The sequence below is a fragment of the Pteropus alecto genome, unplaced genomic scaffold, assembly GCF_000325575.1.
Source record: "Pteropus alecto unplaced genomic scaffold, ASM32557v1 scaffold109, whole genome shotgun sequence".
NCBI classification, from domain to species: domain Eukaryota; kingdom Metazoa; phylum Chordata; class Mammalia; order Chiroptera; family Pteropodidae; genus Pteropus; species Pteropus alecto.
Genome location: NW_006494608.1, coordinates 6,274,433 through 6,298,575, shown reverse-complemented (window position 1 = coordinate 6,298,575; position 24,143 = coordinate 6,274,433). Strand labels below are relative to the sequence as shown.

The 24,143-nt window shown below is 35.9% G+C and overlaps 1 protein-coding gene across 2 annotated transcripts in view; it reads right to left on the bottom strand.

Annotated features, from left to right (window-relative positions):
* Nucleotides 1-24,143, bottom strand: part of LAMB4 (laminin subunit beta 4) — a 99,867-nt gene that overhangs the window by 4,486 nt on the left and 71,238 nt on the right. For both annotated transcript variants that reach the window (XM_025041942.1, XM_025041941.1), the window contains exons 26-34: nucleotides 22,046-22,421; nucleotides 19,076-19,236; nucleotides 16,357-16,562; nucleotides 15,573-15,734; nucleotides 12,457-12,601; nucleotides 9,137-9,344; nucleotides 6,544-6,682; nucleotides 3,747-3,920; nucleotides 2,359-2,512 (exon numbers count right to left, since the gene is read on the bottom strand). In XM_025041942.1, coding sequence (XP_024897710.1) covers nucleotides 2,359-2,512; nucleotides 3,747-3,920; nucleotides 6,544-6,682; nucleotides 9,137-9,344; nucleotides 12,457-12,601; nucleotides 15,573-15,734; nucleotides 16,357-16,562; nucleotides 19,076-19,236; nucleotides 22,046-22,421 — 1,725 coding nt within the window. The remainder of the gene's footprint in view (nucleotides 1-2,358; nucleotides 2,513-3,746; nucleotides 3,921-6,543; nucleotides 6,683-9,136; nucleotides 9,345-12,456; nucleotides 12,602-15,572; nucleotides 15,735-16,356; nucleotides 16,563-19,075; nucleotides 19,237-22,045; nucleotides 22,422-24,143) is intronic.

Sequence of the window (24,143 nt, the reverse complement as noted above, 5' to 3'; positions counted from 1 at the left end):
GTTGGGAAGATGGCCAAACCAATGACTGTTTTTCCTGTCCTGTTGAATTGTGAAAACAACCTTAATGTGAAAAGAGGAAAAGTAGAATGTGTTTTTCTAGACTTCTTTGAGAAGTCCCCTAATTTAAACTTCTCTTCCAACCTAATTTTGAAAACTGTAAAAGTTTTAGTCTCTGGGTATAAGTGGAAACAATTTGGATCCTGTCATAAAATATAAGACAAAAAATCTTCTCCAATCTTTTTGCTCCTATAGTAAGGATCAAGGTCTGAGAATAATAGAAACCGAGTTTCATGTTTTTGCCTATGGAGTGGGGTATAAGGTCAAAAATACTTTGTCATTTTAAATCTTTCCTAGTATATATTTTTTAGGTTATTACGGAAATGCCGAAAATGAAAAAAAAAATTGCCCACAAGCTCGCTACTTTGAAACAATTATATAAATGTAAAAAATGTGTTTTCCTCTTCATTCTCCCTCTCTCCAGAGATAGCTAATGTTAACAGTTTGGTATGTATCCTTCCTGAGTTTGGCCCACACTGATGTTGCATTTTCATTTTTTTCCATGTCATAATGATGATATAAATGGTTGTAAGGCCAGAGACTCATTTATAACAAAGACACATTTATAAGGGAGGAGTTCGGGTTATTTTAAAACTTTGAGAGTTACTTACATTACAAATGAATATGATTGTTTAAAATTTTGGGAAATAGTACATACAACCAAAGTGAAACTAGACCACTCAACATTTGATATTTCTTGATGATTTAGAAGTAGTTAAAGACATAATGATTGCCCAGAAAAATCATGAGTATCAGTTGTAGAAAATAGAAATCTCAATGAACTTTCTGATTGTACATATTCTATGTGTGCACACTTCGTATGCATCAGAATTTCCATTTTGATCAAAATCCTTGTCCAGAATATAATTCTTTCTGGTTTGCTACCTACGGATCTATGCTAGATGACCTAATACTCCAATCTAGATCACATTGACTTCAAAAGAGTTGTTTACACAAGGCGAGAAAATAAGCAGCACAGATTGGGGCAGAGTTTTTCAACCTCAGCACCCCTGATACTCTGGGCAGAATAATTGTTTCTCATGCGGGGTGGGGTGGGTGGGCGGCCATGTCCTGTGCATTTCAGGATGTTTAGCAACATCCCTGGCCTCCAGCTACTAGATGCTAGTTGTACTCCCTAGTTGTGACAAACAGAAATGTTTTCAGATATCCAGAAGAGAGGATAAAATCACCCCTAGTTGAAAACCATTGGGTTAGGAAAAAGGCATTTCAAGGTGATCAATGGTAAATATCATTTCCTTCCAATTAATGCAGAGTAGATGCTCATTGTTTTAGATGCCCTTTTAAGTAAAATCATGCAAGAGTCTTGTTACTTTGCAGTCCCCAAAGCACAAACCCAATTTCTTCTCTCCCCTCAGTGGACTCATATATACGTGGTTAAACTATGTCAATGATAAATTGAAATTGACATAAATTCTACCAGGAAGGTGGAATATTATGATGTTATTGTCAAATTAATGGAGTGGGAAAAAGAATAGATAGAACTACCATATAATCCAGCAATCCCACTTCTGGGTATATATCCAAAGGAAATGGAAACTGTATCTTGAAGAGGTGTCTGCACTCCCATGTTCATTGCAGCGTTATGCATAATAGATAAGACATGGAAATAATCTGAGTGCCTCTGTGATTATCTCCGGGTGGGCAATGATGAGTAGTTTTAACTGTCTTCCTAAATCTTGTTTCTATATTCCAACTGTTCTCCTATGCTCACGGAACATAGAAAAAAAAAATATATATATATATAATTCAGCCATGAAAAAAGAAGGAAATTCTGCCATTTGCAGCAATATGGATGAAACTGGAGGTCATTATGCTAAATGAAATAAACTAGACAAAGATAAATACTGTATGATCTCACTCATTTCACTCATATGTGGAATCTAAAAAAAAAAAGTTGAACTCATAGAAACAGAGAATGGAGTGGAATGGTGGCTGCCAGGGGGTGGGGGATGGGGAAAATGGGGAGATGTTGGTCAGAGGGTACAACCTTTCGGTTACAAGATGAATAAATTCTAAGGTACTAATCTAAGCATCTAATGTACAGCATGGTGCTGACTGTAGTTAATAATATTGTATTATATATGTGATTAGATCTTAAGCATTCTTACCACAAAAAGAAAAAAAGTAACTATGTAAGGTGATAGATTTGTTAATTAATTTAATCGTGGTAATCATTTCACTATGTATACGTCTAGTAGATCATGCTATTATACAGTTTAAATATATACAATTCATTTTGTCAATTATACCTCAGTAAAGCTGGAAAAAAAGGACAGATACCTGTTATTCTTCTTATTTTGTCCTCTGTCTCTCTGGCTAATTTCTCTGCTGCATCTTTTAGCTGTTTCACTTTTCCTAATGTTTCCTTTGCCAGTCCTGTAGCACTTGTCTTATGTTGAAGCACAGCATATTGAGTTTGTAGCTCAACGAACTTCTGTAACAGAGCAATATTCCTGTCATTGGAAAATATTCATAAAGTGTGTACATATGCATGATGTTGCATGATACTGTTCATAAATGGAATAAGAGAAACCATGATCCAGTCTATATTCTTGAATTACCCTGATATTTTCAAAAGGGCTTCTATTTGCCCAGGTGGAAAAAAATCTCACCTTTAGTTAATTAAAAATAAAACTTCCTTGTTACAAAACAACAATCATGATTCCATGTTAAGGCAACTATTTATGAGGCACCAATTGTCCTGAATTATGTTAAGGTTAGAGATACAGAGGACAGAATGATCCAGTTCTGCCCTTGACAAATCTTGGTTCAGTTGGGTTAAACAGCTGCATCTACAGAATGCAGGACAGAATGAGCAGTGATGACTTGGAAGCAGCAAGGTATACATTATTTGGTTGGCAAAAAGGTGAGAGAGAAATGAGGTAGGAAGAGAGGCAGGAAGGGAAGTAGAAGTGTTAGTATAAAGATCTCCCTCAGAGTTAGAAAGGAAATCTTTGAGGTCAGACACAAGAATGGAATATGGAAGTGGGAAGAGGGCGGGCAGGAAGCAGTTTCTCAATCTCTGTTCCATGGAAAATGCTGTCAACTCCCAAGTCAGTGGAAAATTTACCCAGCGCATTAGGGATTAAAAAATAAGAAAATAGACCAGTGGTAAAAACAACTTAAGATTTTCCTCTTGTTTAAGCTACCATATTAATGCTACCGTGCTAAGAAAATGAGATGGTAAGTTCTTTCGGCAGCCTAAATTAATGGGCCACTTTCCACAACGGTTTGATTAACTCACTCTGATTTTTGCAACTTGATCTATTCTCTGGCAGATGACTTTCACTTCTTGTTTTCTTTATATGTTATGTGATTTAATTAGAGTAAAGGGCAAATACATACAAAATAAACCAGTGACGTAAATTGTAAAAGTTTAGAAGTTCAGAAAAAATTTGACCAGGAGACCACTAAGAATACTAGGGAGAGTATACAGGGAGCAAATACTCCAGCATGATTTGGCCAAAGGACTCCTGCCTTCATCAGAGACAACCCTCCATTGCAGAAAAGACTTCCTGTCTATCGGAATCCCTACAGACATACACTACTGAGCATGGACCAGCTCTACAGGAAATCCTGATAAATGGTGCAAAAATCTGGGGTTAAAGGATTAGCCTTTGAACAAGCACTGTTTGTCTGCTCTTGGTGGCAGTGGTAGGCCTAATGACCTCCTCAAGGCTCCCGGCCTGGCGTCGGGCCGGTTCAGCCTGAGTTTCTGCATGGATGGCTTGCTCTTGATTCCTTTGCAGCTTGATCCGCAGCTGGGAAAGTCCGTCCTCCAGTGCTGACTGCTGCTTTGCTAAGTCCAGCTCATTCTTAGTCTCTTTGGCTTGATTTTCAGCCTGTTGTTGATTTAAAGATCAGAAAGGAGAAAGTCTGTTTATGTAACAAGAAACAAACGAGAAAATAAATGATATAATTACCCCTCAGAAAATAAGTTAGGTATGAAGGAAAACAAAATTATTCCTTTGCTTTTTCTGTTCCATTTACAAAAAAAATGTTAAAATAAAATACTTCAGACATACTAAAGAGTCTAAGAGAAAATATGATATATATATATGCATGTACCTATGTACCTACCAGCCAATTTAAGAGTAAAACATTGCCAGTGAGCCAAGGTCCTCGGTATACCACTCCCCATCCCATCTCCTCTCCTTCCTCCTAAAGGCGACCACTACCCTGAATCTAATATTTGTCATTCCATGTACTTCTACATGCTTTTCACTATATCCCATGCAATATTTCTAACAACATGCAATAGTTCCTAATTTTGACTGTATACAAATATATCATTATTTTATTTTTATTTTCCAATTATTTTTCTATTTTCCAGTTAATGCAGGTGGCTTCTACTTTTTTCCCCTTACAAATAATAATGAACATGTTATACTTGTTTTTTATTTCAGTGTCTATACTTGTCATATTTAGAAGTCCGATTTAAATATTTCTGAAATCTAACCGATCATTTGTTCTCTCTTACCTCCTGTTCTTTGGTCATACTTTCATGCTTTCTTTAATTTTCTTAAACATAATAAATGTTCTTATTTTGTATTCTATATCCAGTAATGATAATATCCACATCTGGTTGCATTTACTGTTTCTCTTGTGTAAGGAAATTGTTTCTTTATGTGTTTTGGGGGAATTCTTTGAGGCTTGGGTTTTAAGGTGCATTCCTTTGGAGGAGATTTTCTGTTTGCCTCTGTCAGGCATTTGAGGGCACCACCACCCCAGGACCACTTTAAATGACATTTTTAGCTTGAGTTGTTGGGGCCACCCAGGTAGTGTGAATCCTAGTCCCAAACTCCTGTGAGAGCCAGCCCAGCTTTAGCAATTCTTAATGAAGACTTGCCTTTCCACTCAGGGGCAAATGTCTTTACTGATGTTTCTCTCTCTCTCAGTCTCTCTCTCTCTCTAGATATAGATAGCAATAGATATAGATAGATAGATTTAGAGATACAGATATAGTTATATCTGCATAACAGTTTAAGATTTCACTGAGGATTTTGCCTTTTTGGGGTCCCATCTCTATGCAGGGTCTTATTTTCTACTTGCATGGGCTTTATTTTCTGTCTGTGATGCATGGTGACCATTAAAACCAACAGCTCTAATATACCAGAGATTAGCAGATGGATGCCCTCTGCCTGCTGTCAGGTTCATGCTTAATTACCTCTCTGGATTCATGCTTTCCTGTCATTTTTGGCATCTGAGGATTTACTCTCTTCATACTATTTCCTCTCTTCGATACTAATTCAGCTATGCATTTAAAAATTTTAAAATGTCCTATCTAACATTTTTAGTTTTTTTTGTCATTGTTGTTCTCTATTAGTAAGGTTCCTTGCACGTAGTGGTCCACCATACTTTTAGAAATAGAAGTCTCTGTGCCCTTGGGCATATGTCAGAGGTTTTGTAGAGCAGGAATCTTTAATTTTTTTCTGTAAAGGGCTGGATAGTAAATATTTTACACCTTGTAATCTATAAAGTCTGTACTGTGATTATTCAATTCTGTGCCATTGTAGCATAAAAATAGCCACAGATAATATGTGGCTATATTCCAATAAAACTTTGATATGGAAAGAGTTGGTGCACCCATTTGGCCCTGGGGCTATATTTTGTCAGCCCCTGTTCTAGAGAACATGCCAAGAAGGAGGAAAATCTGGAGGCCTTCCTAATTCTTTTGTCACCCGATATATGGAACCTCTTTATATCCAATCCTTTGATTTCCTGTTGCACTACTTTCTGTTTTGTTGCTGTCTGCTTTTCTTTTTAAGATGCATGCATTTAGATCTATAAAATACAGCCGAAGAATTGAGACTGAGTAACTCGCAATCTGATGGGAAGGAGATGAGATAGATGATGGAGCCTTGGAGGAAGTGACTCCACACACCCTGGAACTGGGTCCTGTCTTGTCCCCCAATTGCCAGAATTCCTCTCCTGGATCCATCACATGGGTTAAACCATGGCCTTGCTCCCTCCAAACTCTGGACAGAACACTTTCTTTAGGATAAGATATTTTTTCAGTCGTAGGATACTCTGATGAGATTTTATGCATGTTTAGTTACAAAAACCTAGCAACAATTAACTTCATTTCTTTGGTTTGTGAACTTTAAAAAGTCTATTACTTTCCCTGGTATCAGAAGGGATAAACTCTAGCCTCAAATCTACTTTTAAGTAGCTGTGTGACCTTGGGAAAGTCACTTAACCTCCCTGAGTCTTAGTTTCCTTATTTACAAGCTGGCAATAGCACCTGCTTTATCCCCAGGATTGGTCAACAAGGAAATGTAATGTTGCTGGGAGAGCTCTATAGAACATTATATAAATGCATAATACTACCATAATCTTATTTTATCCTGATAATAATCCCATCAGACAGGTAAGGCAAGCATGGCATTGGCACACATAAAAACTGGGTTATTTCTACCCTCAAAATCTATTTCATGTTAGTTTCAAAGAAAAAAAGAGAAATACCTGAAGTATATTCTTTTTTATTTTTGTTATCTCAGCAGTCAGCTGTGTGATAGTAGAATTTGCCCGTTCTTGAGTGATTTGAACTTGTTGCAACTTATTCAACATTTTGTCAAGATTTAATAGAACATTTCCTGATTTTCTAAGGTAAAATATTAATATTTCGGGTTAGATAAATATGCAATTATTCATTTATTTCAACTTGAGAAGTCACTGGAGTCAACCAAAAGTTTTACAATATTATTTATAAAGTAAATTTAAATTACTCTTAAGTGAGGCAAAATGCTAAAGTCTTCATTCTGAATAACGGACATATTAAATGCCAATAAAAACACATATATATGCATGTGCAGATACAGATTTCACCAGATATGGAAATCAAGGATACAGGTCTTGTTTATTAATTTGTCATAAGCACAGAGGTTTGGGAATATAACTGCCAAGTTTTGAACAGAAAAACTATCCTCGGCCAATTCTAGTGCTCTAATTTCTCAAACTTAAGCAACAATTTCTAAATCCTTATTGGATTGGGGGTGAGGGTCAAGAGGCTCCACAGAGAGCAAAGAGAGAACTGAAGGCCTTGCATTTTTAGGCTGTGTTTATTCAGGTTTATTTAAGCTTCAGTGGCATTCCAGTTGCCCAGGGGCCCAGTCAGAGGTTAAAATCACAAGCATTCCAAGTGATAGGCGATTTTATAGAAATGAGCTCACCTCAAGTCAACATTCACCAGATACTTAGATCTATGGGCTCAAATACACCTTTGGAAAAATATACCAAGTGAGTGAAATATCAGATAGATCTTTGCAGAGGCATAATTAGCAATATTTGTGCCCAAAGCCAAAACAGCTAAATGCCCCCTTCCACATCTAACCTACCCTCTCCTCCTAGTGGGCATAGGTCTCTTATAAAAAAACAAAACAAAACAAAACAAAAAACTTTATTTAGAGCAGTTTAGGTTCACAGCAAAATTGAAAGGAATGTACAGAGAGTTCTCATATACCCCCTACTCCCACAGGTATATCTCCCCGTCTCCACCCATTATGAATATGCCTCACCAGAGGGCACATTTGTTAGAATTGACAAACCTGCACTGGCATATCATAATCACCCAATGTTCATAGCTTATCTTAGGGTTTATTCTTGGTGTATATTCTAAGGGTTTGAACAAATGTATGACATGTATCCATCTGTAGTGTCATACAGAGTATTTTCACTGTTTTAAAACTCCTCTGTGCTCCATTTCTTCATCTTTCTCCTTGACCCCTGGCAACTACTGATCTTTCTTACTGTCCCCTCAGTTTTGCCTTTTCTGGACTGGCCTACAGTTGGAACCATACAGTATGTCATCTTCCTTTTCTATGCTTCTTTCTTTAGTTATATGTAGCTTTCAGGAGCTTTCCTTTCTTATAACAGCCCCCTCTCCGCCCCACCACCATACACGCACACCGTATCTTTTTACTGAAGTCATTTTTTTTCTTTTAGATTTTCAATGTACTGCTCATTATAGTGCATTTAGAAAAGAAGAAGAAGGAGAAGGAGCAGGAAAAGGGAACCAAGAAGAAGAAAAATATCAGTAAGGGAAAAATTTACCAGTAATCCTACCACCTTTTAAAGTACTGACATATTCTAGCATTTTGTTTTACAAAATTTTTTCTTTTCATGATTGAGATCCTCTTCCATGTATAATCTGCTACCTTATTTTTAAAAGCATTAACATTACACTGTAAGAATCTGCATGTTGTTAAAAATCCTTCATTTATATCATTTTTAATAGCTGTGTGATTGTACTGCCGTTACTTAATCTTCCTAGTTTTAAATATTAAAACTGGAAGGAGTTGGACTTACAGTTGAGTCTGGTACATTTCATTTGTGTAAGTGGATCATGAGACAGAGAGGGCAGCTCAGGTCTTGACTCTGCTGGGCATCCCAAAATGGTGGTGGATGTTGATGATGTAACTAACCACCATCTAACAACCCTATCACCCTGACCCACAGCACCCCATGCTCATAAAGCTTCAAGGTGGCTTTTCTTTTTGCTTGGCTAAGTCAACAAGGGCAGAAGGAAGCATGAGTTAGTTAACTCTCTGTACTGTGTATATCATTTTACTCCTATATTATTCCTGGGGCAGTAGTGTTCATTTCTTCTATTCCTCACCATCATACCTTTTTATTAAAGTCATTTTTTTTAATTTAGATTTTGAAAGTACTGCTTATTATTATAAATTTAGAAAGTACCAAATATATAATAGGTAAACAAGAAGGAGAAAATACTCTGATATTCTCACCACCTGTTAAGATACTGTAATATAATTAGTATATGGCATTTATTGGTACATATTAGTACAAAAAGGTAACAGACCATTGGAAAGGCATTTCGAGTTTAAGGAAAATGGGAAACAGGGATCCTTGCACACTGTCTCCCAATCTCCCAGTTTCCTGGGGGCCTCTCCACAGACAGCTTAGCCCTCATTTGGGTACCAAATTATTGGAACGTAATCTCATTTGAATGTTATAATTCCTTAGGCAAATATTTTTCAAATGGCCTTTTAGTGGCTGGCCTGTTAGAGCAAGATGAGAATATTAATACTGTACTTACTCAGCTGCTTTTGCCTTTACCAAAACCTTTCGGACTCCATCTGCTGTTTTATTTAGCTTGTCCTCATCTGTCCTGTAGTCCTCACACAGTTGCATAAATTTCCATATTTTGTCAAGTTCCTGGGTTAGATTTTGTGAAGTTATTGGCAGGTGGACGTTAAGAACATGATTTGCAACCTTCTCTATGTCCTCTGGAGGCACGTTTTCCTCTTAAATAAGAAGGTAGATTTTAGGTCATTATGTCTCCTTATCAAATACTGTATCTTTTAAGTATAACCAAAACAAACTAAGTCAAATGCATTTGCATTTGATTGTATATGTCCCTAGAATGCAGGGATTAAATTGCATATGTTCTATAGATTCTTCTTCATCTTCAATTTCCCTTTGCTCTGAAAGGAACATTGCTCATACAGTGCTGAGTACCTGCTACACTTGTTGGAAAAAATGAAAAACTCCAGACTTGGAATATTGTATATATGCTACAAAATATCCTTGTAAAAATTGTTTATTATAAGCACAAATTCAAAAGCAATTAAAATGTTTAGATGCCAGTCATTGAAATTCAAACACAATGAATAAGATTCTGGGGCAGCCTTGGGTTTGGACTCAACAAAATTTGATTCGAATCCTTCATGACATTAAAGAGGCTCACAATTTTTGCTCATCTGTATAACTGAGTAACTATACCTGTTGCTGCCACTCAAAGGCTTATCTTGAGAAGGAAATACAATACCGAGTAAAGTATCATGTGAATAACATCATAAAGAAACTTCTAAATACATCTCTGCCCTGCTTTTTGGAAAAATAAAATTGGCCCCCTTGTGAGAACTAACCATGGAAGATAGACTGGTAGTGTTTGGGGTAACAACCACTGCTGTCTAGCTTCCTACTGAGGACAGCGTAAGTCCCATGGGGAAGTAGAGATGCATTAGACGCAGATTTGATCCTCAAGGGGTTTACCACCAAGTGAGGAAACATAAGTTATTGTATATAAATACTGATTATGTAAGAAGAGAAATGATAAGTATAAGAAAATACTTCAAGAATAACTTCAAAAAGGCATTTTAACTGAGTCTTGGAGGACAGCAGAGATTAAATTCGTGGATATATGGGGTGAGGGGAGGGGTAAGAGGCATTCTAAACTGAGGGAACCATAGAAGCAAAAGCTCACAGTGGAACGAGAAACAGTTCATACTCACTCTTGGTTGTAGAGTGGGGTATCTAAAATTGGAGGAGCAGCTCAGAAAGGCTGGGAGCTGGTCACCCGAACCCCTAAATGTGAGGCTAAGATACTTGGAATTTCTTTAAGAGGCAGTGGGAGCCACAGATGGTTTTTAGCATTTTAGTGACATGACACAAGTTAATATCCTTTTTGTCGTCATTTTTGTTTTAGCTATTTTGTTTAATATAAAAAGATATATTTTTTCCTGTAATTTTTTTTGAAATGCGACAATTTTTTTTTTTTTTTTTTGCGAATAAGTTATATTCTAAACAGAATCAGGGAGTTTTTAAAAATAGTCATTCTTTTTGTAAAAAGTTCTAATAAAAAGTGGTTTTCATTTAACCACATATTTAGTCATCAAACATTCATTGGTATTTACTATGAGATTATAAATTCAAAACATTTTAATGGGATTTTCAGGAGAAGTGACACAAACTTTGTTAATACGGAATTCAGAAAACAAGGAAAATATAAAGATGGTCAAAGAAGAGTTGACGAGTGAGGCCACCATACAGTCTAATGGTGATTTTATTTGGGTTTCATAGCAAGGAAAAGAGAAGAATTGGGTGGGTGAAAGGTACTGTTCCCTGGTGACGCTGACCAGAGAATTTTCTTTAATGGAATAGGATTTTTCTCTATGCTTAGTCTAATTTTTGTTGTAATAATTTGAATACAGTATTTTTTTTTTTAATTCCTTGGGTTAAAGTAAAATTTTTATTAGAAATTTACTCAGTAGCAATGAGAAATAGGACTTATAAGGGAAAAGGCTCCATGATTTGGTGAATTAGGTGAAAAGCTGGTAGAGCCTTCTCTTGGGGCTCAGGACCATATTCCGCCATTTTCACACAACTGGTTGGGCAGTTTTGATTTTATTTTTGTTTTGATGCTGAATTGACTCATATCTGCAGAAATAGCTAATGTGTTCCTCAATCCAACCAGTTCCTGGATCTGTGTCTAGTCAATACCAATCCATCTAGCTAACTCATTAAAAATTTGCTTTATGTCCAGTAGACTGATTCTACCTCCATTCATTTTTACTGATTATTTTGGTAATTTTTACTGATTCTTTTTATTACTTAATTATTTCCCTATCTTGAAGATCAGAACTAGAAGCTGCTGCCAATACTATTTCTAGAAATATTGAGATGGAAAAAATACTTGGCCACAGGGGTCTCCTATAAGTTTTAAACATATTAATGAAATGATTGCACAGATTGTAATAGATATCCCAATTGTCAATTCATGTAGAGAGTGTTCAATTATTGAGTTTAGAAGATGGCTATGGAAAAGAAAGCCTCTTGAGATGAATTCCGTGCAGTGCTGTACCCAAACTGCATTATTTGCAGAGTAAGGTTTCATGTCAATTTCCAGCCATACTATTTGATTTTTATCTTTAATAAGTCTTTGGAGTTTAAAATATGTCTCTCCCCAAATAAGGCATGATGAGGAATAGGTTTATAATTATAATTATAATAATTTATAATAATAATGAATTAAATTCTTTTGGTCACAGAGTGCAATGTGACGCTTGGGAAACAGCTGATAATAGTTAATAACCAATATTTTAGAAGCTGGTACACTATGGTATTTGATACACAACCCAAAATTTGGCATACCTCGATCTCATAAACTCTGTCAGCAGAGAAAATCATAGAATCCCAACATTAGGGAATCTGATAGAGGCATCATGCTGGACTTTCCTTTTTTAAAAAAATAAAATGGCTTTAAACACAAAATTTATTTGTTTATTTGTGTGTATATATATATATATACACACACACACATATATATATATGGCTTTCTGTATGAGATTAATTTAGTAATAAATTCTAGAATTTAATTAAAATTCTATATATATATATATATAGAATTTTAATTCACACACACACACACGCACACACACACACACATATATTTGGTCCAGAGTTAATATTTTGAGATTATTTTCATTAAGAAAACTCAAATTAAGGGGTACATCATGTTTCTGATTTAGGCATGTCATTTACAATTAACGTAATTTAGAATTGGTTGTGAGGTTTGAGTATATATTAAAAAAATTAAAGAAACAATAAGTTGTTCTAATATTTTTTAAGAATTACCTGACAGAAACTTTTTCAGTTTTTTGATTAAAAGATGCATTTTTTCTTTTTCAGATTCACTTTGGTTTTTCATATTCCTCAGTTTCTCACTTAACTGTAAGGTGTTGTTTTTGGAGACTTCTGCCAGTTTACTTATATTTTTGATCTGAAATTAAAAAACAACAATGAGGAAAACACAACTAGGCACATTCTGTGATGCTTAATTACTTAGCTGGACCAAATAAAACTGTTACTAAAAATGAAATAGAAGTGTAGGTAATTTAATAATGGATTCCCTTTAAAGGACTCTTTTAAAAGATATTATTTGCTTTCATTATATTTTCTTAATAATGTAAATTTATCTCAAAACATTATTAATATTCAAAATTATTATTTGAAAACAATATTGACCTAATACTAATGACTTTTCTTGACACAAATCTCAAACACAAATTCTGTTTTAATGAGGCTTTAGCAGTTCATAATAACAACAAATTTCACTTAGAACTAGTTACTTACAGTGGCCATATGTTCAACAAGTTTAGAGCATTTTCCTTTATATAAGTTAAAATAGTTACTCTTCTAAACCTTCCTCAAATTCAAGTAATACACTTTCTTGGAAGCTCAAAAGAAAGCATTTCGTCTGTTAATAAATGCGTTTGAACTCAGTGTGGTCTACAAAGATAAATTCTGAACACTTTGTGCATTTGGTGGAGGAATGATAGGACTAAAAGGCTTGCAACCTAAAAATGCAAATTCTTAAATGCGTGATTTGAGAAAGGTCATGGACTTTTTGGGGGGATTCCAAGAAACTTTAGAAAAAGGAAAAATGGAAAGCAATAGGACAATATCACCAACAAGTTGAGCTGTATTGAATAAATTAATTGTGACAGAAGTAGGGCTAATTAGGATCAAACATAATTAGGGGAAAAAATCTCCCTTTATTTCTCCACAAAAGAAGGCTGCTTAATTGAGCCATACATATTTTGTGGGAAAGGATTTAATTGTATCACTGGCAAATGATGAAACAAAAAAGAAATATTTACATGATTAAAAATATGTATCTTAATTTGAGTTATTCCTTAATTCTCTAGAACTTTTTAAACTTTAAAATAGATAGCAGTTGCTAAGAGAGTAGATCCTAAAAGTTTTCCTCATAAGTAAAAAATTGTAACTATGCATAGTGATTTTAACTAACCTTACTGTGTTAGTCATTTAGCAATATATACATATAGTAAGTCATTATGTTGTACACCTAAAATTAATATGATGTTATATGTCAATTATATCTCATTATAAAAAAGTGGATAGCAGTAAAAATGCATAAGAGTAAAATGAGAATTCCAGAAATAAATACTTTGGACAGGAAAGCACCAAATTACACAGATGAATCTCAGTGGAGATTAGTAGATGCCATATTCAGAAAGAAAGAGATTGCTAAGTTACTTCACTCTTAAAACATCTGTCTGCAATCCATCCTCTGTCACAATTGACTCCTGAGAATTCTCTCACAATCTCTCTGGCACTCTTCCACCTCTAATCAAGAGGAAAACAGCACACCATTTTATCAACATGACAACCCCTCCCCAACCTTTTCCAGTTCTCCAGTAATGTGCTGATTAAGCCAGATTCTGCTAATATGTACTTCAGGGGCTATCTTTTAAAAGTAATAATTTAACACAGAGATTGTTTAAATGGTGTGAGATTTCTGTTTTCTGAGAAGGGGCAATAAAGTAGTTTAAAATTATATTAAGCAATTAAGGATTGTTTTAACCGCTGGGATGCAAGACCAGGATTTGCATTTATGGTCACTGCTGTATTTGCAACATCTAGGTAAATACCTACTATATAGTCAGTACTCAATGAATATTCATTAAAGCAATGAAGAATAATATAGAAGTGAAAAGGTATGTAGCAATAAGAATTATGACTCTGTAAATAAATGTTTTCAACATTTAGTATGTATAGGGATGTTCTACAGCTTGGCTAATCAGAGGCTTGCTCCAGACTTGGATTCTGGAGCACGTAGAGCAAGGATGCAGGACCAGCTGGGGCTCAAGCCCATAGAGGTGAGGCTCACAGAGCAAACTATTGCTCTGAGGGTGTGTGTGTGTGCACGCATGCCCATGCACGCACATGCGCGCTTATATTCACGTGACAAGCACTTGGGTGTGCATACACAAACGTGCATCATAGCTGTGGTCCTCACCCCTTTCCCAAGCTTGGCCCTCTAGGCTCCTTTTATTTCTGAGATGTCTTCACACATATTTTCTTTTTGTTCAGGAGTTGGTTTCTGTTGCTTGCAAATAAGAGTGCTGACTGACACAATATTTAACTTACATTGGTAAAAAATTCAGCTCTTTAAGAGCTTTTTCTTCACCAAAGGCTCAATGTATATTGTCAAAAAGAGCAATCATCATCATCTTGTTCTCGAGATGAATATAATGTATCTACAGAATACCTAAATTGTATCCATATTTTAAAAATGAATATAATGTATTCACAAAAAACTAAAGTAAATTAGATAATTAAAATTTATACTCATTTATCAATATGACCAGAAAAGTAAATAAAATCATTTAAAATTATTAGAGATTCGATTATCAGTGACTTAAATATTAAAACAACTTTATCATGTTTATCAACATAGGAAGAAGTTCAAGGCATAAGAGTAATAATCCTATTTAAATATTTCCTAACATTTAATTAAATTTTAACATTAAACTTTATATATTTGGTAGAATTTCAAATATACCTGTGAATTGATGAAAAACTATTTTTTACTTTGAGAGATCTATAGTTTTCAAATATTCGAGGCTAGGAGTCTTCACATTTCTATGTAGTGTTTGCTATAAAAGAATCATGTCCTCACAAGTCTATGTCCTACAAACATATATATTGTAATAGAAATATCAATATAGAAATAGAAAATATGTCAATATTTACATGTACTTCTAAATTTACATTTATATCCATACCTATATTTTTATCCAATTTTTCCAGGCATAAGAATACCTAATAACCAGAATCTACCCTTTGCTTAGAAGCTAAATGACAATTTTTAAAATTTCAAATAGTTTGCTTTTAAAAAAAATTGCTTTAGCTATATAAATAAAACAAGAGAAAACATTATTTACCTGATTCTTCCACCCTTGAACCTGGTTGCTCAAATTATAAATCATGGACTCTGCTTCTTGAGCTTTCTGAAAGGCATTCCCTGAGAGGGTCAGGGAGTCACGACAACTTGGGCCACCACAGGTTGAGAGCACGCATGGAACATCCCCTGGTTCTCCACACACCTGACAGGAGAAATGACTTGTGTTAAAAAGCAACTTGCTGGCAGATTTTTTTCTGAATGCCATCCAGGCTCACTGAGGCAAGGCCCTGTGCTATTCATATGTATTTCTTCAATAGTTCTTCACGCTTAATGCGTAGATGTGACCCATTAAATGTTTCCTAGGTAACTAACTGAACCGGTATCTAAATTATTCATTATCAGCATTGTGCCAATCACTATCCTTTTTATACTTACAGTTTTGGGAGAAAATTGACAAATATTTAGCATTTCCATGTTAATTTTATTTTCTAAAAAATAAAAATTACCTTTTACTAACAATGAGGCAGGAGGAGTAAATGCCCACAATCTGTACCATTTGGAAATAGTAAATAATATAAAATAATAAAATCAAGCCACAATCTTTATTCTTTGATTTTTCTCAAACTTTGACTTAAGAAATAAAAATATATAAACATATTTATATTGTTTATACATTACATAACAGAGCACATATATGTTATATACACTTATACATTTATAAAATAAATTAAAAAAATAAAATGTAAGATGAAAATACAGCTGAAGAGGTCTGTATACCAAGTAGAAACCACAAACATTTTTACTACACCATCATGAATGCTTACCTTTTCCTTCAATATTTGGATATCTGGTATCTTAATCTGCTTTAAATTTTCCAACGACAAGTTTGCTTTTGAGGTTAATGTATCTAAGATGGTAAGTAAGTCATTTCTGATTTTTTCAGAGTTACTTATGATGGAAGTAGTTCCATTAGTTTTCTTTTCAGCAGATAACGATCTCTGATAATATTTTTTGATGTTCTCTGAGAAATCTATATCAACATGAATTGAGGTAAAATAAATTTTGTGAAAACAAATGCAATTATACATTAGCTATCAAGATAATTGTTACACAGTTTAACTACCATCTTGGTCTCAATGACCAATACAACAATTAACAACCTCTTCTTTGAATTTGTACTTAATAGGGAAGGATTAGATATAGTGTAATAAATATAGATATAATGGTACAGAATATTGAAATTTAAGTTTGCAGACACGGGTTTGTGTATTGGTTCACCCTTTACTGTCTGCGTATGTCCTTGAGCAAATTGGTTAATCTCTTAGATTGTGTTTGCTTTTCTGTAATTGGCGATAATAATTTCTGAGGATTAAGTGAGATAATATGAAAATACTCAGTAAAGTGTTCCACAAATATATGAATTATGTATTGATTAGTATTAATTAAAAATCCTAATATGATAAACATACTAAATTTACCTAACTATATAGAGCAGGAGTGATAAACTTGTTTTGCAAAGAGCCAGAGAATAAATGTTTTAGGTGTGCCGGCCATAGCATTTCTGTCACAGCTCTTCAACTCTGTAGTTGTTGAGTGAAAGCAGCCACAGGCAATACATAAATAAAAAGGCGAGGTTATCTTCTAATGAAACTTTATTTACAAAAACAGTCCGTGGGTAAGATTTGCTGGTGGACTGCAGTTTCCTGACCTCTGATGTTGAGGCTGATGACAACAGCTCACGTTTGTTGAATACTTTCTGTATGCCTGAACTTCCACCAGTTTTCTTCCTTAACCTTCACAAAACGCTGAGAGGTGTGTATTAATATGATCACCCTTGTTTCACAAGTGAGAAAATGAGGCTCTGATGAAGTAAATTATTTGCCTGAGGTCTTGCTGATAGTAAGAAGTAACGCTGGGATTTGCAGCCATGTGGTTTACTCTAGAACCTGTGTTCTTAAGCATTTCTCCATCTTTTCCATATATTTATTAAAGTATAAATTCATGAAAGTAATATGGTATATTTTAATATAAATGATGGTATATTGGGGCTTTAAACTATAACTGCATATTTTTTGAACCAAAGGTCCAGGATCCTGTTCTTTATTCCCTGCGTAACTATAATTCAGGCACCAACACCACCTTATCTTTTAAACCTTCTTGGTTCTCACACTAACATACTCTTAATATATCATGATTTTCATTTAGCATGAAACCAAACCAAACCAAACCAAACCAAACCAAACCATGTTCCTATTGCTTGGAATGATTTTCTTCCTTTATTTTTCTGGCAAATTTATCTTCATTCCTTGAAGTCCAATTCAATTGTCACCAACTCCCTGAAGCCTTTCCTAATAAACGTAGGAAGAATTCCATTCTCAGTACTCCATTTCTGAAGCAGCTTGGGGGATTCATTGTTGGGGTATTATTTATATGCCTGTCTTCCTACTGGATGGGAATAATTTAAGGGCAAGGACTTGCTGTGTTCATCTCCCTGTCTCTGCTGCCCAGCGCAAGTGTCAGGCATGGAGAAAAGGCTGCTTTTGGATGGCAAGTTTGAGCAGATTAGCATGAGAGCAGTTTTCCTTCCTTCTTCCTGGCTCGGGTGGCCACTGATGGATTTCGGTTCTTTCAGTGGGCACCTTCTTCCAGAATGGGAATCCAGAGCAGATTCCTTAATCTTGACATAGCATTTATTGAGCATCATCAATAGTCATTTTACTAAATTTAGGTCTTCCTTTAGGGTCATAATTGTTATGTTTTCTTTTTTTCTCTTTTAGGTCAAGATCAGATGAAAACAGGAGCATACACATAGGACAAAGAAAAGCAGACAATGTTTTTTTCTTAAGATGGGTTTAATTTACATTTTCGCTTTACCTCTCAATTAGATGGGTTAGATGTGAATAAATTCAGTGCTGCCTCTCCTGGTAATAACAAGTTGTCCATTAATATAACAGAGATCTTCTCAGACATCAGGAGATGAACTAATCAAAGTTTTGCTTCAGAGTTCTATCTCTCTTCCATCAGGTTGATCTTGGCTTTGGCTCCTATTCATTTTTGAGCACTGAGCAATATGAATTATGGGCTTCTAGTATCTTCTAGTACCTTTACAAAGTTCTTATGAGAAAGTCCTTTTGCCCCATATTCCTTTGCTCTTTGGTTGCTGGAAATGGAGTGGTTTACACTGAGGAAGGCATGGAAAATATCTCTCTCATTTCCTTTGGCCATGTTAAAATTTCCAAGTTGCTGATTTCACAAGATCTCTTGCATGGCTTGGCACTAGATTACTTTGGGTTTTAGTATATGTTTAGTATCAGACATTGTTAGCTTTATTCATTATTTTGAGCAAGTGCTATCTAGGTTCTGCAATGTTTAAAAAGTTGAAATATTCATGTACAAATAATACCTCTGATGGGTGTGTTTTTGTGTTCTAAAGTGCTCAGGCACTACAGCAGTAAGCACAGGGTGAATCACTAATGGAATGCACTATGGGTTTCATCAATCTCTGTCCAGAAACAGACAGTTGAAGTGCATTTTCTCTCTTACCCATGATGCTTGTGTTACGGACACTGGAGAGCAAATCAGTTTCTTCCTGAAGATTTTCAAGTAAGAGGTCTGCTTCATTTCTCATTTTTACTATTGTTTCTTTCAAATCTGGAAATGCATATACTGCTTTCAGTTGCTCACTTAGCTGCATGATTTGTTTCCTATAGGGGAGTAAATGTAGCAAAGCTCGTATTACATTTGATAGATTGGTGGGGGAAAAATGTAAAAAATTGAACTCATTTTTAGGATGACTACCTCATATTAGGTCAACTACCTTATAATAGATGCCCCCTCCATTTTTTATTTGACTGTTTATAATTCTGTTTATGGCTTATCTCTTCCTTGTTAATTTAGCTCCCTGGAATATTTCAGCACTCACTTAAAATATGATCAGCATACAAGGTCTAGTAGAATAAAGGTTTTTGAATCTTTTAGTTTCAACTATTTATATTCTCTCTGTCTCACTTTGCTTTGGGTTTTTAAAAACATGTATTCAGATATGGCTCACTTAAATCAGTCTAAGAGAGCCAATCTACATTCGGCTTTAAACACAGAACTCCTCATCCACCCTAGGCTAAAGATTCCAGCAAGGTTCCTTTTAGTGCTACAGGGTCTTGACTATAATTCCCACCAGTGACAAGGAGGTTTGTTGATGAATGTACCCTGAGTGTCTTTGCTATCACCTCGGCGGTATGCACCTTGCTTCCGCTTCAATTGCTGGCTTAAGCACACACAGTGGGTTCAAGTGAATAATTAGTATATCCCTCTTGATGGGGAAATTGGGTGCAAATCTTGAAGAGTACAGCTGAGGGAAATTACAATACAAATTTATGGGACTATTTGTCTTGGCACAAGTAAAAAGCATTAATAAATGCTTCCTGGCATTTTCTGCTCTAAATCTCCCTTCTAATCTACAGACTTTTCTTCAGACTCCAACTGTCAGAACTATAATTCTTTAGGCTAATAATAATAATAATAAACAATAATAATAGTAAGTACTATTATTGTAATTGGTACTCTTTAAGCACTTACTATATGCCAGACACGGTGCTACATGACTTGTCTTGAATAATTCTCGTAAGAATACTTATGAAATAGAAACTGTACTCACTTTTTTGATGAACAAATTGAAGCTTGGGGAAGTTAAATAACTTGCCCAAGGCCACACAGCAATAAGTAGAGTTGAACCAAGGTGGTTTGACTTTTGAATCTATGTTCATGATGTCCTGGATTCTCTGTCCTCCCCCTCCCCATGGATTTGCAATTTACCCAGCAAACATTTATTATTTAACCATGGCAGGCCTGGAGAATACAGGCACAGAGGAGACAGCCTCTGGCCTTGGGAGCCCCTCAGCCAGGCAATAGTGGATGGGCGGATGGGCCACAAAGAGGTGAAGAGATGGAGAAGGAAACACATGGCTTTCTCTGAGGAGGTTAGGGAAGGCTTCAGAGAAGAAGTGGTAATTGGGTGGCTGGTGAAGAGGAGTAGGAACTCAGCAGGTAGACCAGGAGGGGACAGGCATTTTGGCTTCTGGACCAAGAGGCCCATCAGGCCTGGCCTGGATCCCTGCCTCTGCTCTCTTCTCTCTCGCTTTGCTCAGGGCTTTGGCAGTCTCTGTCAAGAATGTTCACTGTGGATTGGCTCAGTCCACTTTCTCAGTTTTACTTTGTCTGCCATTTTCTATAACCATAAACCTGTGGTTCATGGGCCAAAACCCATTCTCAGAAATGTTTCTTTTGCCCATACAGTGTTTTTTAAAAGTGCTATTAGATTAGCTGCCTATATTTCAAAGAGGTGACATTTCCATAAAAATTGTGATGTCTGATGTCTCTTGAAAAGTGGGAGCATCTGGGATTACAGAGCCCAAATCCTACAGGGCAACAGTCTTTACAAGGATATGGATGTGCCTGTTCTCACCTGCGAGCCGGACTTGGCCATGTCACCTCCCTGGGCCCAGTAGCTGTGTCTATGATGCAGGTGATCCTTCCTCTGAACTATCTAGGTGGATTATGTGTTCTTCCTTGTATGACTTTTAAGCAATTGCTATAAACCGCTGGGACTTTTGCCTATTGAAAATAAATGGCCTTATATTTATACCTGTGCTTTGTGTAACATAAAACTCTTCAGCTTCAACTATTCCTTAATCTTAGACTTTTATGGAGGAGGGGAGATATTTGTTATAGCACTACAATCTTTTTTTTTTTTAGAGATTTTTGCTCCCGGAAGAGTGAAAACTATACCAAACTTATCTTGGTTTTGCCCAGAGCAGTTTTCTATAAAGGACCAAACAGTAAATATTTTAGGCCTCAGGAGTCACAGTGTCTCTGTCGTAACTACAGAACTCTGCCATGGTAGAGGGAAAACAGCCACAGAGGATACATGGGCATGGCTGTATTCCAATGGAACTTTATTTATAAAAATGGGCAGTATGTTGAGTTTCACCTGTGGGCTTTGGTTGCTGACCCCTGGCCCAGAGCAACCAATATAATATATAGCAGTGTTTGACAAATGAAAAAAGTATTAAATAATATATAATAGAAATGATACTGCATTTTAAAGGAATTATTATACTTGTTTTACGACTTCACATTAAGGTACGAACTTCTAAACAACTAAGGAATTTTGGAAGATTTAGCAAATTTCCCTGAGTACATGGTTTAAAAAAAATATTTGTATTAGAAACCGCCCTACTTCTGATTTCATGTCTTTCAGCTCTGCGGGGTTTGGGTTTCCAAATTAACCTCTTAATGACTGCCACTTTATTATAATCAATGGCATCTGGAAAAAAATCATGCAATTCTAACTAGATAAGAAAGAGGCAAACAATCACCAGCCTGACTATTAACTGAACAATGATCATTTCCCTAATGTCAACATAGGTACATTTCTAAATCAAAGGCTGTTATAGCTCGGTAGAAGTTACAGTAAATCAAGAACTTGACTATCTATTGCTTGAGCGCAAATCTTACCCAACGGAGTCATGATAATCCTTGACTTTTAAGAATTTCTCCGATGAGAAAACAGGATGTTTTAAAATCCTTTCTATTTCAGACATGTTCTTTTTGAGGCCTTTGAAGTTGGCATCACAGACAGGCAGGGTCTCTCTTTTATCTTCCATGTTAGCAGCCAGCCTAATTAACCCTTGCACTGCTCTGGAGAGGGAAGAAATGCTGTGGTCCCACTGATCAAAGCACAAGTGACACAGAGGACATGCAGGGAATTCCTGGCCGTGACCCCGTGCGCAGCGATCACATTGCTGGCCACTAATGCCCTCCCGGCAGCGGCACATGCCTGTGTCCCCATCACAGATGGGCCTCTGGGTACCTTCCCTGTTGCAGTCACATGCTAAAAAGGAAGAGAAAGAGCAGAGAATGTCAGTCACCTAGTCTTTTGCTTATGACTCGCTCAAGAATAAAAACTGCTCTTCTCTCCTGAGAATATCCCCAACTCCCATTTCTAAGGCAAACATTTAATACGGTATAATTTCAGAGATCTATGCAATGGCTATTAAAATATAGTGTTCTTCTTTCCATTCCACTAACAAATCAGTTATTTTATATGGAAAATATTAGGTGCCTTTTTTATTGTGAGTGTTTGTGTGTGGGTTATTTACATATTTTAGTGAGGAACATGGATCAGATGGTGGAGGGCACACTAGTGACCACTGCTACTGCATCCAAGAGTGACTCAGGCATACCACAGACTTTCTACGAAGTCCCATGAACACACTTTGTCTCAGTAAACTCCAGCCTGCGTATGCTAAATAAAGATGTCTTCCATTAAATAAGAACTATTCCATTCTCAAAAAAGTCTGGGAGTGGTGTGCTTGCTCCTTGGTATTTATCCAAAGGAGTTGAAAACTTATGTCCACACAAAAACATGCACAGGAATTTGTATAGCATCTTTATTTACAATTGTCAAAACTTAAGAGTAACCAAGATATCCTTCAGTAGGCGAATGGATAAACTGTGGTACAATTAGGCAATAACAATATTATCATTGTTAAAAAGAAATGAGCTTCAAGCCATGAAAAGACATGGAGGAAACTTAAATGCTTATTACATAGTGAAATAAGCCAATTTGAAAAGACTACATACTACATGATTCCAACTATAGGATATTCTAGAAAAGGCAAAAATTTGGAGACAATAAAAAGATCTGTGGTTGCCAGGGATGGGGTGGGGAGGGGGTAGGTTGAGTAGGTAGAGCACAGAGGACTTTAAGGCAGTGGAAATGTTCTGTGTGACACTATAATGAGGGATACATGTCACTATATATTTGTCTAAATCCATAGAATAGACAATACCAAAAGTGAACTATAATGTAAAATTGTGGATGTTGCTGATTATAATACATCAATGCAGTTTCATCATTTGTGACAAATGAACCACTCTTTTAGGGATGTTGATAATGGGGGAGGTTATGCATGTGCGGGGGCAGAAGTATATGGAAAATCTCTGTACCTTCTCAATTCTGCTATAAATCTAAAACTGCTCTGAAAAAATAAAGCCTTTTTTAAAGGGATAAAATTAAGTTTATTTTGTCTTAATTAAAACACACACACACACACACAAAACTATGCTACTTGCACTTTGATCCACACACACACACACACACACACACACTCAAAACTATGCTACTTGCACTTTGATTAAGCCTTAGGTTGGAGTATGGCAGACTATTGAAGTTACTTCAGTTTACAAAAGGTCAGGGAATCACTAGCCTATGACATTGGACAAACTGCAAGAAACAAGTGATTTAAAAATACATTTTGACAGCTAGAATTTCATTAATAATAATGCCAATTACACATAAAATCTGATTTACACATCAAGCTCCTCAACTAGTTATAACCTGTCTGGCTTTGGTTCAGAGGCCTCAACAGGAACCCCTTTGGGGCAGCACTGTGTCACTTCACCAGCTAGAGGCCAAGGCTCCCCTTTATTAACCACTCTTCCCCATGAGTTTTAGTGGGGGCCAGTGGCCTGACTTGACTATTCGCAAAGTTTTCTCTATAAACGTGAAAGCAGTTTTATAAAATAAAATTATTGAAATATTAGAGGGACA